Genomic DNA, 13,422 nt, shown 5'->3' on the forward strand with positions numbered 1-13,422 from the left:
TAGCGCATATGGGTAGCGGGAACCGAACCGAAATTAAAAATTTTAATTTCAACTTCGGGTGCAAGATTACCTTTTCTCTCGGACATGGGTTGAGCGCTGAGCACTCTCTTCGATGTGTTCCCGTCATACCATCCTTCCAGGTTTTAAATTTTCGCGATAACTTCGCGCGTTTGGCTGGAAACATGCGAAACACGCGATACAAACATGAGAAGCCTGAGGCAGCCATGTTGAGCTCGATTTCCTGACTTAGCCTGCGAGCAGGCTCTTCGCATGGCATGAAAGAAGGAGAGGAAAGGGGAAATGTGGACCTACCGATTCAAAATTTAAAGTGGTGTGGTCAAGTTCTTCTTCCCCTTTCCTCTTCTTCTTTCTTGCCACGCGAAGAGCCTGCTCGCAGGCAATCCGGGCTCGGAGAAACTAGCTCGAGCGGGAATGGTCGAACGGAACGGAATTTTCCGGATATTCCGATTTTCCGGAATTTTAGGCCATCAAATGAAATTCCGCAGCCGTTTTTTGGAATGTCACGCAACGCTCCCGTGACATCCCAAAAAACGGCTGTGGAGGAGACTAATGAAATTGTGGAAAAAGTCCGTTCCATTCGCTTCCCCACCCGGAATTTCCGGAATACTGTCAATGGAGCGCCCCAGGATACCTTGCGCGCGTGACGTTCAGCTCTTGGTTCTCTTTTCGTACCCTTTTCGTACTGCACTGTACTGTGACGAGCGGGGTGATGGTAAGTACGCTTTTCTTTTGCATTGAGTGGAAGAATAGGTGCTTTCCAGGTAGTTCGGGTAATAATCCAGTCCACGGTACTTTGGAAAGGTTGCTGGAGAGAACTTCAGCTCTCTTTAACTACTACATTGCTTATGCATAATGAGTTGGTGATACCACGGCATGCAGGCGCGGCCAGAGTTTTACTGCAGCTGTGAACAACTTAAGCTTGGAGCCTGCTGTGTGCCGAATGGAGTTTTGAATTCTTCCGTTATTATCTTTTATTGTTTCATTCCTTAAGCAAAATGCTTGTAAACTTTGATGGGTGATCATGAATTAGTATATGTATGACTCAGCGGATTTTTTATCCTTCGATTTATTGCAAAACACATGTATCGAGCTCAAGCAGTAAAATTCTGAAAGTTATAAGCCGACCTCTCCAAGTCCCACCCACAAGTCTTCTATGTGTCCTCTAAGATACAGATTTTAGAAAATGACAGTGATAATATACAAGCTGGGTTTGGCTACACAGAACGGAGCGGGACATGGGATTTGCGGTGTTGCGGCGTTGATGTTTTTTCAATGCGGTGATGCGGTGGATAAAATCTCAAATTGCGGTGTTGCGGTGATCTCAAACCCTACAGTGTGCGATGTTTGTGTTTTTCACGCTGCGGTGTTTGGTGAAATGAAATTGTTTGCGGTGCTGGGGTCTTTTGATTTACCTTTCTCAAACCTAAATTTGACCTGAATTTAGCATGTAAACTTCGTTAATCCATGCTAATTTATGACAGACACGTACCCTTGAGGTTAATGATTTGTAACAAAATACAGACCATCACGTTCTAGTCAATCTTCAATATGTTTCAGCTGCCAATCCGAAGCTGTTTTCAGTTACACATAACTTGACAAGTAACTCAACCTCTGCCACCCGGAGCTCAGTGTTTGGTAGACACATGGAGGAGCGAGGACAGAAACAATCCTAGAAATTCTGGAAATGCCAAGGCTGAAAATAATGTATATTTACTGCACAGCTTTTTTCTATGTAAAAAGGAAAAAGTGGCAAAAACTACTGGCCACAAAATATATTCAGATGTCGCGTCAACAGGGAAGAAAGAAGGCTTTCTAAGCTAAGGAAGCTTTGTAAATTACACATGTTTACTATTCTTTTCCTTTTGCTATTCGACCTATTCGGCTTCGTCTAGAGGTCATTCTGATATCGGTCTATACCTGCTCCAAGGTCCTGCGACTTTCTTGACCTTCTTTTTTTTCAAAAGATTATCGATATTGAACACAAATGCAGCTAGCTCCAGAAAACAATACTTTCAGTCAAGATAGGGCTTTAGTCAGTGGGTTTATACACCAAGAAAAGTGAGTGCAGTAAAAGAAGAGAGGGATCTGGGGTAAAGGCCATCTCTCCAGGCTTCTTTCTTTTTTCTTCGTCTGCTTCCTAGCTTCGTACAAGGTTTCTTTACAAGAGCAAGAAAACTGATTTACAGGCATCAGCAGTGTGGACATAAGCGCAAGCGTTGTGGTGTGTTTATTTTGTGAAAAATTGTTGAGGTATAAAATTATTATTTAGGTGAACGAATCATGGCACTAAAAATACGTGTTGCAGTGATGGTGTTTCGTTGACTTTTCTTGCGGTGATGTGGTGTTTGTTAATTTTTTTTGCGGTGTTGCAGTGTTCAGAACCCCCCATGTCCGGTCCCCTCAGAATGCAAGATGGGGTATTGCATCCCAGGGGGTGTGGTGGGGAGGGGGTACTCCAGACTAATTGGGTGTAGGTGTGCAGCCTGCTTTCCAAAACCCTTCCCTTACTGCGCACGTAAATTCACACACCATGTCATGCAACAAGTGCACGCCAAGGGATAAAATGGACAACGATAGTGCAGATGGCCAATGCTATAGCTTTGCCTGGATTTAATGATCTTGGATGTTCGGTGACCCCTATTTTTCTTTTGACGGATCATTTTCTCCACCAATTTTGTAAGAAGAAAGAAGAAAATCTATCGATTAGAAGTTTGATATTTTGGGAAAATATGCAACATCGAATTCCATTCTTTTTAGCTCTTCATTTATTTGTGTGGCAGTTTCAAATGCCTCTTTTAGGGTTAAGTTTTGTGAAAACGTTGGTAACATTAATTTTGGAATTATTAATGCAGTGGATTCACTTAACATGGATTCATCTTTGATATTTTAGGTTAATAACCTTGGAGACCATGGTGATTTACACACCCAAATTTGTCAGAATCAGACTAGTTTTCCAGATGCTTTATCTCTGAAATGAAGACTGTGACCCCCAATTTTTTTTTTTCAATTCTGAAACCATTATTCATTATCTGTCTGCAATAATGGTTTGAAGAAAATCTATTGAGTAGAACATTTTCTCATGAACATCCTTAAGACCAACATCTGGAATTTTCCCTACCCTATTTATGACCTGACCAAATGTTTGACACCCAATTTTAGACCTTGGGACCCTTTAATCAATACCTGGTTTTAGACCTGCCTTATAATTAGTTCCCTAGTTGTTAATGTTAAAGGGAATGTTTACATGCTTTTATTAGTTGGGATAGCTTCTTCTCAAAATATATACCCAATTAAAGACTAGAGTGCAAAAACCATACCCTGTCTGAGACCAAAATGGCCGAAGTCGATACCCTAAATCTGCAGACCAAACAGGCTCAAACACCATACCCTTTATGGCCACACTTACCTATATAGCCTATATAGGGGAGAACCCACCCACCCCCCCCCCCCCCCCCACCTGAGGGTTTGGCCACACAACAGTGCAAGATGGTATTACAGGTACCTGCTCTGTCTAAAAGGAAATGGTCTCCTGGGGGATGTCCTATATGAAAAGGTCAGGGATGTTTGTCATCTCGCATAGGGGTATAAATCAAGGGTTTTGCACTCATTTAGGGTGTTCGTGGTAAAATGTCTCTTATCATTTTTAAACATAAAATGAAAGCCTTCCTTTTAAATCAATTATTTTTAATGTTATAAATTTTATATGTAAATAGTTTTTCAATGATTGTTTATCGATAATCTTTGAGTATTTTTTTAATTATCTTTATCATTATAATATTATTTTCTCTGAAAAGTCCCCATGGGCAGTTGACAATAAAATTTGTATTTGTATTTGTATTTACGCCTCTGTTTTTAGCTTTCAGAGAATCTTTACAGTGCACTCAAAGAAATAGTAATAAGAAAACCCTCTTATTTCAGTTTTTAAGCACTATTTCTGCTGGTCTCTTGAGTCCAGTCTACTAGCACAGGCTCCTTTCCTGAACAGCGGCTGGTGAATCGAGCCTATTCCGTTTTAAGTAATATCTTGAAGTTGTCAAATAAAGCTCGAGTTACGCCCAGATTGGTCTCCTTTTGTGTTGTAATTCAAATTTTCCAATGAGCATCCCCGACCTTTTCTTATGGGAGTTCCCCTGGGGGGGGGAGGGGGGGGGGGGAGGGGGAATGATGTTTTTTAGCTTAAATTCTCTACTGACCAAAAACTTATTTATGGATTATTTGCTCTATTTTGTAACTCATTTTTAGGCAGCAGCTGCAGTGAAACTTAACAATGGAGCATTAATGCCCTCTGTTGCATTAGGGTGAGTAGTTACATGTAATTTAACTTAGGCCAGGCTAAAGTTGTTCCTTTAACTATGAGAATGCAATGTCTGAGTTATAATTACTGTGTGGGATGTTTAACTTATTTTGAGAGCTGAAGAGAGGGTGGTAATATTGGAGACAGGGTGGTTGTTAGGGGTACATGTAGGCCGGCACACTTATTATTTTTTTTCTGACATAAACACCCATATGTGTAAAACATAAGGAATCTAGATCTTTGTTTGAAGGAGTGCTGCCCTGCCTTGGAAACAACAGTTGAGGCAGCAGTTTTGTTGTGAGGGTAATATTGAATGGACAATCTCAATGTACAAGCATTCTGATGGCAATGTCATTGACAAAGGAATAGCTAAGCTTAGGTGATAGGGAGGAGCGCATATTGGTATAGTAGGTACTAATTTGAGTAGAGGTACTTATTTACAAAACCATGCTCAAAGGGGAGTGCATTCAGGGTGGAGGTCATAATTATTATAATAAGGGCACTAAAATTAAATCATTCGGACAGTTGAAAAGGGTCCTTATTTAAATGCCTTGCAGCTCTGATCTATAATCATTTTTGAATGAAGTTGTTTTGATTAAAAGATTCTATGTTTGTAGATATTACTTCTTTCCATCATGTATAAAAATGTTAGTTTGTTTTTCTTTTCTGACATAGGACATGGAAATCCAAAAAGGGTGAAGTTGGCAGAGCTGTCAGGCTTGCTTTACAGTACGGATACAGACACATTGACTGTGCGCATATCTACCTAAATGAGGATGAAATTGGCGAAACATTTGCAGAAGTTTTTAAAGAAGGAAAAGTGAAGCGGGAAGATGTTTTTGTCACATCAAAACTCTGGTGATTATTGAACATTCCACGTCAAAAGCACGTAATTTATATACTAGTAATAATAACATAAATTTATCAAATAATCTTCGTAATCTACACTGTTAATAAATTATGCCTTTTGAGAACTATCTTCACGTTGATAAGTGAATAAAGATTTTTTTTTTCATATCTTCATGTCGTAAAAAAATTCCTAGAAATGGAGCCTTATTGTTCTAGCCATGATGTATACCCCACCAGCCAACCAGTGGAAAAATTTGGCCATAGTTTAACAGATACACTGTATAGGAAATAATGATTAGACATGTACATATTGAAGAGATCAATAATTATTGCCAGCAAAGAAACATGCACAGTTACTTGTAATCATTTATTTATGCTGGCTAGGTTCTACAGTATTCCACTCAAGGTACATGTAGTTCAGATAAAATGTGTGTAATTGTTCTCTGCCTGTCAGATTTTGTTTTTAAATCTTCCATTTCCTGGTAGACTGTGGAACTTCAATATAGGCTGTAATTTTTATAGAGTCTGCAAGAGTGATCTAGGAAGAGATACAAAAAAGAAGGGATCAGAGTGAGCTGCTGGACTTCAAACAGAATTGTTACCATACTTTTCTGTCTTTGTCAAATAGTCATGCTTTTTTTCCAGGCAGATTCAATAACTCAACCCTTAAAGTGCCTATGAAATGAAATTTTTGCCCCCTTTTTATTCCAGAAAATTGAAGTCTATGTTGCACGGATTTATAAATGTCCGATTGAAGCCCTTCTCTGATGTGAAAAACATTTTTTTTTTGTCTTTCCAAATTTGCTAAAAATGCAAGTGCCATTTTCCAAGGCCTGGAACTAGTGACGTCATATGGTGTGTAATGATACTGACAGCTTTCCATTAATACCTGTATCTGATTCCCTTGTCTTTTTTCTTGTGTGTGTCAAATTAGGTGTAACAGCCATGATCCTGAAGATGTCTTACCAGCTTGCCAAACAACATTAAAAAATCTTCAGTTGAGCTATCTGGATTTATATCTGGTAAGTCTTATTTTGAGGGAGGTGCAGTGGCCACATTGTTAGTTAACTCCGGATTGAGCAGAACTGGTTGAGCCTGTCCACCCTGAGCTGTGTTCTTGACACTTCACTCCCACAGTGCCCCTCTCCACCAACGTGTATAAATGGGTACTGTGAACTGTTAACATTCCATCCGAGAGGAGTAGAAATTATACTTTTAGTTGCTGTAATGCAACAGAAACCAGAGATAAGCACAAGCCTGATCAGCCCCTGGCCTCAAATTAACTGCACCTTTACTTTGAACTCATTACCTAAGTTACCTCTTTTCCTTGCTTTAAGTGTGGTCGTTTTTCTTACTTTTTCTATTTCTTTGTCACTGTCTTGGTTTGCCTTCTGTTGAGGTCTCAAGAAACATACTAGATTTTTTATGCACTCAACAATGAAAATATTTTAATATTCTTTTATAATAATTATAATCATCATTATCTAGTCCTCTTTGTCCCTTTTGGGGCATCGGGCATCCACAGTTGCCTTCCACCTCTGTTGGTCTTGAGCGACTCTTGGCTTTGCACCAACTCAAGTTGGCATCCGTCAGGTCTTTCAAGATGCTTCTGTACCACATGATTCTCGGTCTGCCATGTTTCCATGTGCCTTGTGGGTTCCAGCCCATCGCATTGTGTGCTATGTTCTTCTCACCCTGCCTTAGTGTATGCCCTATCCACTTCTAGCGCCTCCTTTTAATGGTGGTGTTGATAGGCTCTTGACCAGTTCTTGCCCACAAATCTCTGTTGGTGATCACCTCAGTCCAGTACACCCACAGAATCAATATTAATAAATTAGTCATATTTTATGCTTCAGTTACAAGAAATTTAAGTTAGTACTCTGTGCAAGATGTTTAAATTAAACAAGGTTTTGAAAGTGATGCCAATTCACATGCAATATGTATTTTTTTCCCTAACAGATCCACATTCCAACTTCTTTTAAAAAAGATGCCCTTTTCCCACGTTCCATAGCAGAGGGTACTCTTGGTTATTCACCTGACCGTATCGCCAAGACTTGGCAGGTAAGAGTGAACTCTATGTGTAACAGCACTTAATGGATACCAGATGATGCTTGTAAGTCCAAATATTTGTTTTTGTAGTTTATAAGTGTACTATACAAGTGCTCCTGTAGGCCAAGTAACTTTTCATGTCCACTTGTCCAATAGACAGAAGCCCAGAAAAGTCATTTGCCAATCAAATCATAAAAAAGAGACACAAAAACAAGCATGCACTTGCCCTGGGCAAGCAAAATTACTTATCTGAAGGGCAAGCTTGAATTCAAATTTTTTTAGAGCTCTGGCTACAGTAATGTGTGGTGTACAGCTGAAGGCTTTCAAAATTAAGAGACTTCTACACAGCAATAACTACTAATAATAATTGTAGAATTTATTTATATATCATCTCTGACCTTTGTATACAAAAAAGGGGCCTCAAACCAAAGCTAGATTTACTGGCTCTGTGGATTTTGCTGTTGAATTGGTTGAATTCCCTGACACTTGGATATTATGCCTTCGACCTTAATAATTATGATTGTGCTTAAGATGTCAAGTCTGCTACACATTGGCTTAATAACTTTGAAGATCAGCCTTGGTATTGGCCAAGCAACGCTCTTTTCTGATATTGCCTCTCTTAAAATATTATTTTTGTTTATCAAAGGCAATGGAGCAGCTTCTTGATAAAGGTCTGTGTAAAGCCATTGGAATCTCAAACTTTACAGTTAAGAAAACAAAGGCTCTTCTAGAAACTGCTAAGATAGTGCCAGCTTGTAATCAAGGTAATGATCTGAATCAATATACTATGACGTACATCAATGAGTGTTATGTAACACGTCATAACCAATAGTCAACCCTTAAGCGCAGCAACATGAGTTATACAATTTAAATGATCGGGTAAAACTTTAAAGGATAATCTGTAGGGTTTTTATTTTGCAATCGGCCCTATTTCCCAGTGGGGGAATTGGAAACAATGGTAATGATGATGATGATGCTGATGATGATGATAAAGTACGAAATAAATATTAGTATATTATTTCTGTATTTGTGATGACCTTGTAACATGCAGTAATAGTAACAATTGTGAGAGAGTAGTTGTTGTAGCTTGAATTTGGACTAAAACGGGGTTGTTTCTGAATATTTAAAATTTATAATTAAAGGTTACTAACATTTTCTTTTAATTGTGATGTTTAAAATGACAGATTTTATTAATATTTTATTAATAAGTTAGAATTCTAGTGTTACAGAATGGCCATGCTAGTTTCTTAATACATAACTTTATTTAATTTATAACTTTTTTATATTTTATGATTTTTCACAGTGGAGCTGCACCCTTATTTGCCTCAGCCAGAGCTGTTAAAGTTTTGTGCTAGCAAGGGTGAGTCAGTATATAATACATCAGTGCTTGATATTTTGACTGGGTTTGAGGGTAGCATTGTAACTGTTCAACATAAATCAGCATCAATTGGGAAATGAGTTAATTTCATTACCTGTATGGTGCTTAAATCTTAGTTTGGCATATATGCCATAATTAAATTCTGTCTAGGCCTAGAAGGAAGTTGGACATTAGTATCTAACAAATATCCTATGTACAATTATATCCATGTACATGTAAATTTCTCTTACCTGTGTAAAACCCTTCAGGAAAGTGGTATTTCAGCTCAGTCTTAATGTTGTGAATGGGTACTTGATTATACAGTTGCACCTTAATTTAGCAAATTGCTTATAACTGATTTTATGACTAAATTCTGGGCACTCTTATTTGCTATTGTAAGTACACTTGATCAAAGGTACGGGCTTCCTTTCCCTAATCTTGAGTAATCACACCAGGTGATTCATTTGGTAGCTGAACTCCAATTTCTTTAGCATAAAATTGGCAAGGATTGAACAGCAGCTTCCTCATTCCCTGGATGGGATGCTGGTCCATTGCAGGTTCTCCACCCTAAATTGTCTTGTTGTGCCAATAATTTGTTATTCCCCCCTGCTTTTATACACCTGAGTGAATAGAGGCACTGCATTTTGAGTTAAGAGTCTTGCCTAAGAAACCAGGAAAATATCTCCAGCTAGGCCTAACTTTCCGGGGCAGAGTCTCACATAAAAATGAGGGGGGCCTAAGAGATAAGAGGTACCAAGATACTGTTTTGTGTGCATGGCTTGAAAATGTTCTCGCCTCTAAGAGATACCAATTCTAAAACAACACATTAACTGACACTGACATTTTTCAGCTCAATACCCTTTAAGGTACTGCCAAAGCTCTTGTTGTGGATCTTTTAAGGCTGAACACCCTAAGAGGTACCAAACCCGCTCCTTTGACCCCCTAAAAGGCATGACAAGCACCCCTGTCCTTTTATACATGTATGGGAGTCTCCCCCCCCCCCCCCCTCCTCCCAAGTGCAGATTTCTCAAGATCCAAATTTCAGTGCACTAACCATTAAATATACCACTGCACCACCGGTGAAGGTGATAATCAGTTCTATAAATATTTTCTCTTCCCAGTAAGACTTAAGGACCTGATGCTCCATAATCAAAAATTCTTGTTTTGTTTAGGGATTGTGGTGACTGCGTATTCTCCATTGGGGTCACCTGACCGCCCTGGTGCGAATGCAGACAGTGATCCTGTTGTGTTGAATAATCCTGTGCTGCAGAAGATTGCTGATAAACATAACACCACTATTGCCTTGGTACGTGAGTTTATATCAATATTGTTTTGCCAATGAGCTGATTTCTCTCTACGGAGTGGGGAGGGGTGTGTCACGGGGGGTGGGGGGCATGAATGCTTGGCGGGATCTGGAGGGAATGAAGCTTAAGATATACAAGGTCTGTTTATCTTTATTCCTAATTTCTTCATGATCACACCAAATTATGTAGCTTATAAAACCATGCAGGCAGCTAGTCAGACCTGTTGTAAACAGACAAGTGATCATGGCTAATGACTAGGCCTGTTCCGACTGTGCTTGTAAAATCCTGGAAAGTTGCTCACTGGAATACCGAATAGTTGCTGAAGAAATGCCAAAAATCTAAGAAGTTGCTACCTAAATACATTCTTGATATTTTTATATAAACGTTAATTATAAAAATAAAGGAAAGAAGTTTTACACAATGTTTCAATGACTCCATGTCATCATTTTCAAGTAATGGGAGAATATGAGAAGATTTAAATTTTTCACCATTTACATGTACACTTTTACGCCTTTACGTTTTATCACCTCGCACGTCATATATTAACTTATCAATTTTACTCTCTCTTCACTTGAAAATGATGGCATGGAGTCATCAAAACGTTGGGTAAAACTCGTTTCGTTTATTTCTATCCTTAAATGTTTAACCAAATTTAATCTTATTCAAACATTAATTAAAAGCTTTAATGTTTTCCTCTTCACAGTAAATGCTGACATCAGTTAAGAAAAGTAGCTTGAAACTTAGGTTTAGAGAGTTGCTCGCAAATATGGGTGAAATTCAAGGATACTCTTAAAGTCTAACTGACCATTAATTAAAATACATGGTTCACTTGATGTCTTGCTGAATGATATGAGGGTACTTCAAAACTTGGTTGATTATAAACCTTCAAGAAATTCACATAAATTGAGGTTTTCTATAAAATCGTTGACTTTTTCGTTCTTTACATGTGCTCTAGACCTATATTTTGCTCAAAAATTGCTCAGAAAGGCAAACATTGCTTGACATTGCTAGAACCGCAGAAAGTTGCTGTCCACAATCAGGACAGAGGAAATAGCCCGGGAGGTAGGGGGACTCCCATGTAAAAAGGACAGGGGTGTTCATGGTTCCTTTTAAGAATTCAAAAAGCAGTTTTGGTACCTCTTAGGGTGGTCAGCCTGAAAAGGTCCACAGCAGGAGCTTTCACGGTACCTTTTAGAGTATTGCGCCTAAAAAATATGACAGAAATAATGTGTTGTATAAGAATTGGTGCCTCTTAGGGGAGAAAAGGTCCACAGCAGGAGCTTTCACGGTGCCTCTTAGGGTATTGCGCCTAAAAAATATGACAGGAAATAATGTGTTGTATAAGAATTGGTGCCTCTTAGGGGAGAAAAGGTCCACAGCAGGAGCTTTCGCGGTACCTTTAAGGGTATTGCGCCTAAAAAATATGACAGGAAATAATGTGTTGTATAAGAATTGGTGCCTCTTAGGGGAGAAAAGGTCCACAGCAGGAGCTTTCGCGGTACCTTTAAGGGTATTGCGCCTAAAAAATATGACAGGAAATAATGTGTTGTATAAGAATTGGTGCCTCTTAGGGGAGAAAAGGTCCACAGCAGGAGCTTTCACGGTACCTCTTAGGGTATTGCGCCTAAAAAATATGACAGGAAATAATGTGTTGTATAAGAATTGGTGCCTCTTAGGGGAGAAAAGGTCCACAGCAGGAGCTTTTGCAGTACCTTTTAGGGTACCTATTGAGATGAAAAAAATGACAGGAGATCATGTGTCGTATAAGAATTGGTACCTCTAAGGGAAGAAAAAAATTTCATGCCATGCCCACAAAATTCCTAGGAATTTTTGGGAATTTTAAGGAATTTTTAAGGTGAGTATGTTTCAGTTGGAACCCCTAGGAATTCCAAGTCAGCTCTACGTAAACTTGGAATTCCTAGGAATTCCAAGTCCGAATTACCGTGAAAATTCACACCTTAGATTCCTAGGAATTCTTAGAAAATTCCTAGGAATTCCTAGGAATTCTTAAAGTTATCTCACAAGGGAAACAGGATCATGGTACCTCTTAGGGATTCTTTTTGAAAATTTTGATGAGCACCCCTGTCCTACCCCCCCCCCCCCCCTGGGTAGTAATCACAAAATTCTTATTATGGCCAATAAATGTCTTTTACAATGCTCTCCTTCAATTGGCACAGATATATTACAAACTGAAAGTTAAAATTGTGAGGTTAAAGGTTTTTTTTTTCCTTTTGTCAGGTCGCTCTAGCCTGGGGCATCAAGCGTGAAACTCCAGTCCTGCCTAAAGCTGTCTCTGAAAGTCACATCAAAGAGAATTTTGAAGCACTTCATGTAAAACTAGACGAAGATGACATGAAGGCAATTGAAAACATTGGAATACATCATCGATATCTTACTCAGACGTGGATGTATAAACCAGATGAAATTCCTGAGAAGCACTGGGACGATGAAGACTGAACAATTCATTCTAGAATTCATTGCACAATGTTGGCTAATGTAAACATTTTTTTAAAATTGCTAACGGAGTGCAGTATATATGGGTATTAAATAATTTTTTCGGTAGCAGGGGGGTGTTACGTCCAGGTCTCACTTTCCAGGATCCTCAAGTTATTTTATCAGAAAGGTTGTCAGAAAATGGTCTGTAAGAGAGTTATTCCCTAGGTAAAAGAGTTAGTGAAACTACTAGTCAATAATAAAACGAACGTTTAGTTACTGACATCAAAATTATTTAGTTAAAAATCTCCAAAATCAAGTATAATTATCGTTTTTGCCGAAAAAACTATTTTGCACACGCGCAGCTCGTGATGGTTCCCCGTTAACGCCCTCAACATTCTCGTCCTCAGAGGCTGCGCTCCTTTAGGTCAGCACCAAGAATCGCGACCTCTGGCCTGGTCCAACACGGGAAGTCCGCGATTCTCGGACTTCCTGTCACTCTGCGCATGCCCAGAGTCAAGTCTGACAAATCTGATTGGCTGAGAATACGAAACAAATTCTCTGCGCATGCTCAGAAAATCCGGTCTGGCCAGAGGTCGCGATTCTTGGTGCTGACAAAGGAGCGCGGCCGTTGGCCGGAAGAGAATGCGCTCTTAACAGAATATTTAACAATTAGACCCGTAGCCCTTGCGGGCTACGGGTCAATAGCCCATGAGGCGAAGCCGAATGGGTTATTGACCCGTGGCCCTTGAGGGCGAAGGGTCTAATTGTTTTAGTATCACCCAACTAGTCGGACAGAAAAGGTAATAATAAAGTTAGCAAATGCAAGTTGAAGAAATATTTATTTGGGAATAAAACGAAAGAAAGCGTCACGCTCGATGGCGCCAATTTCGCTACTCGATGACTATTACTAATAGTCCCCTAGTAGCGTAGCCAATCAAAATGCAGGATTTGCATTAGTCCACTAGTTGGGTGATACTAAATCAGTTTAGATCACAGAAATACAGAGGATAGCGGACTGGAGCCTAGCCTCCTACGCAGACGCTCTTTTTGCTAAGATTGCATGATGAGCCCAAAGAATCTTCGTAGGAAGCCAACTTGTAGCTCAGTTGGAT

The 13,422-nt window shown here is 39.3% G+C and overlaps 1 protein-coding gene across 1 annotated transcript; it reads left to right on the forward strand.

Annotated features, from left to right (window-relative positions):
- Positions 1–635: 635 nt before the first annotated feature.
- Positions 636–12,598, forward strand: LOC110059811 (uncharacterized). Its single transcript, XM_020766536.2, has 9 exons — positions 636–733; positions 4,264–4,319; positions 4,991–5,173; positions 6,099–6,186; positions 7,124–7,225; positions 7,860–7,977; positions 8,517–8,573; positions 9,743–9,876; positions 12,113–12,598. Exons 1-9 carry the CDS (start codon positions 731–733, stop codon positions 12,329–12,331), a joined length of 960 nt encoding a protein of 319 aa, XP_020622195.1. The 5' UTR covers positions 636–730; the 3' UTR covers positions 12,332–12,598.
- Positions 12,599–13,422: the final 824 nt, after the last annotated feature.

The sequence above is a fragment of the Orbicella faveolata genome, unplaced genomic scaffold, assembly GCF_042242905.1.
Source record: "Orbicella faveolata isolate gen_17 unplaced genomic scaffold, um_ofav_v1 contig_12, whole genome shotgun sequence".
Taxonomy (NCBI): domain Eukaryota; kingdom Metazoa; phylum Cnidaria; class Anthozoa; order Scleractinia; family Merulinidae; genus Orbicella; species Orbicella faveolata.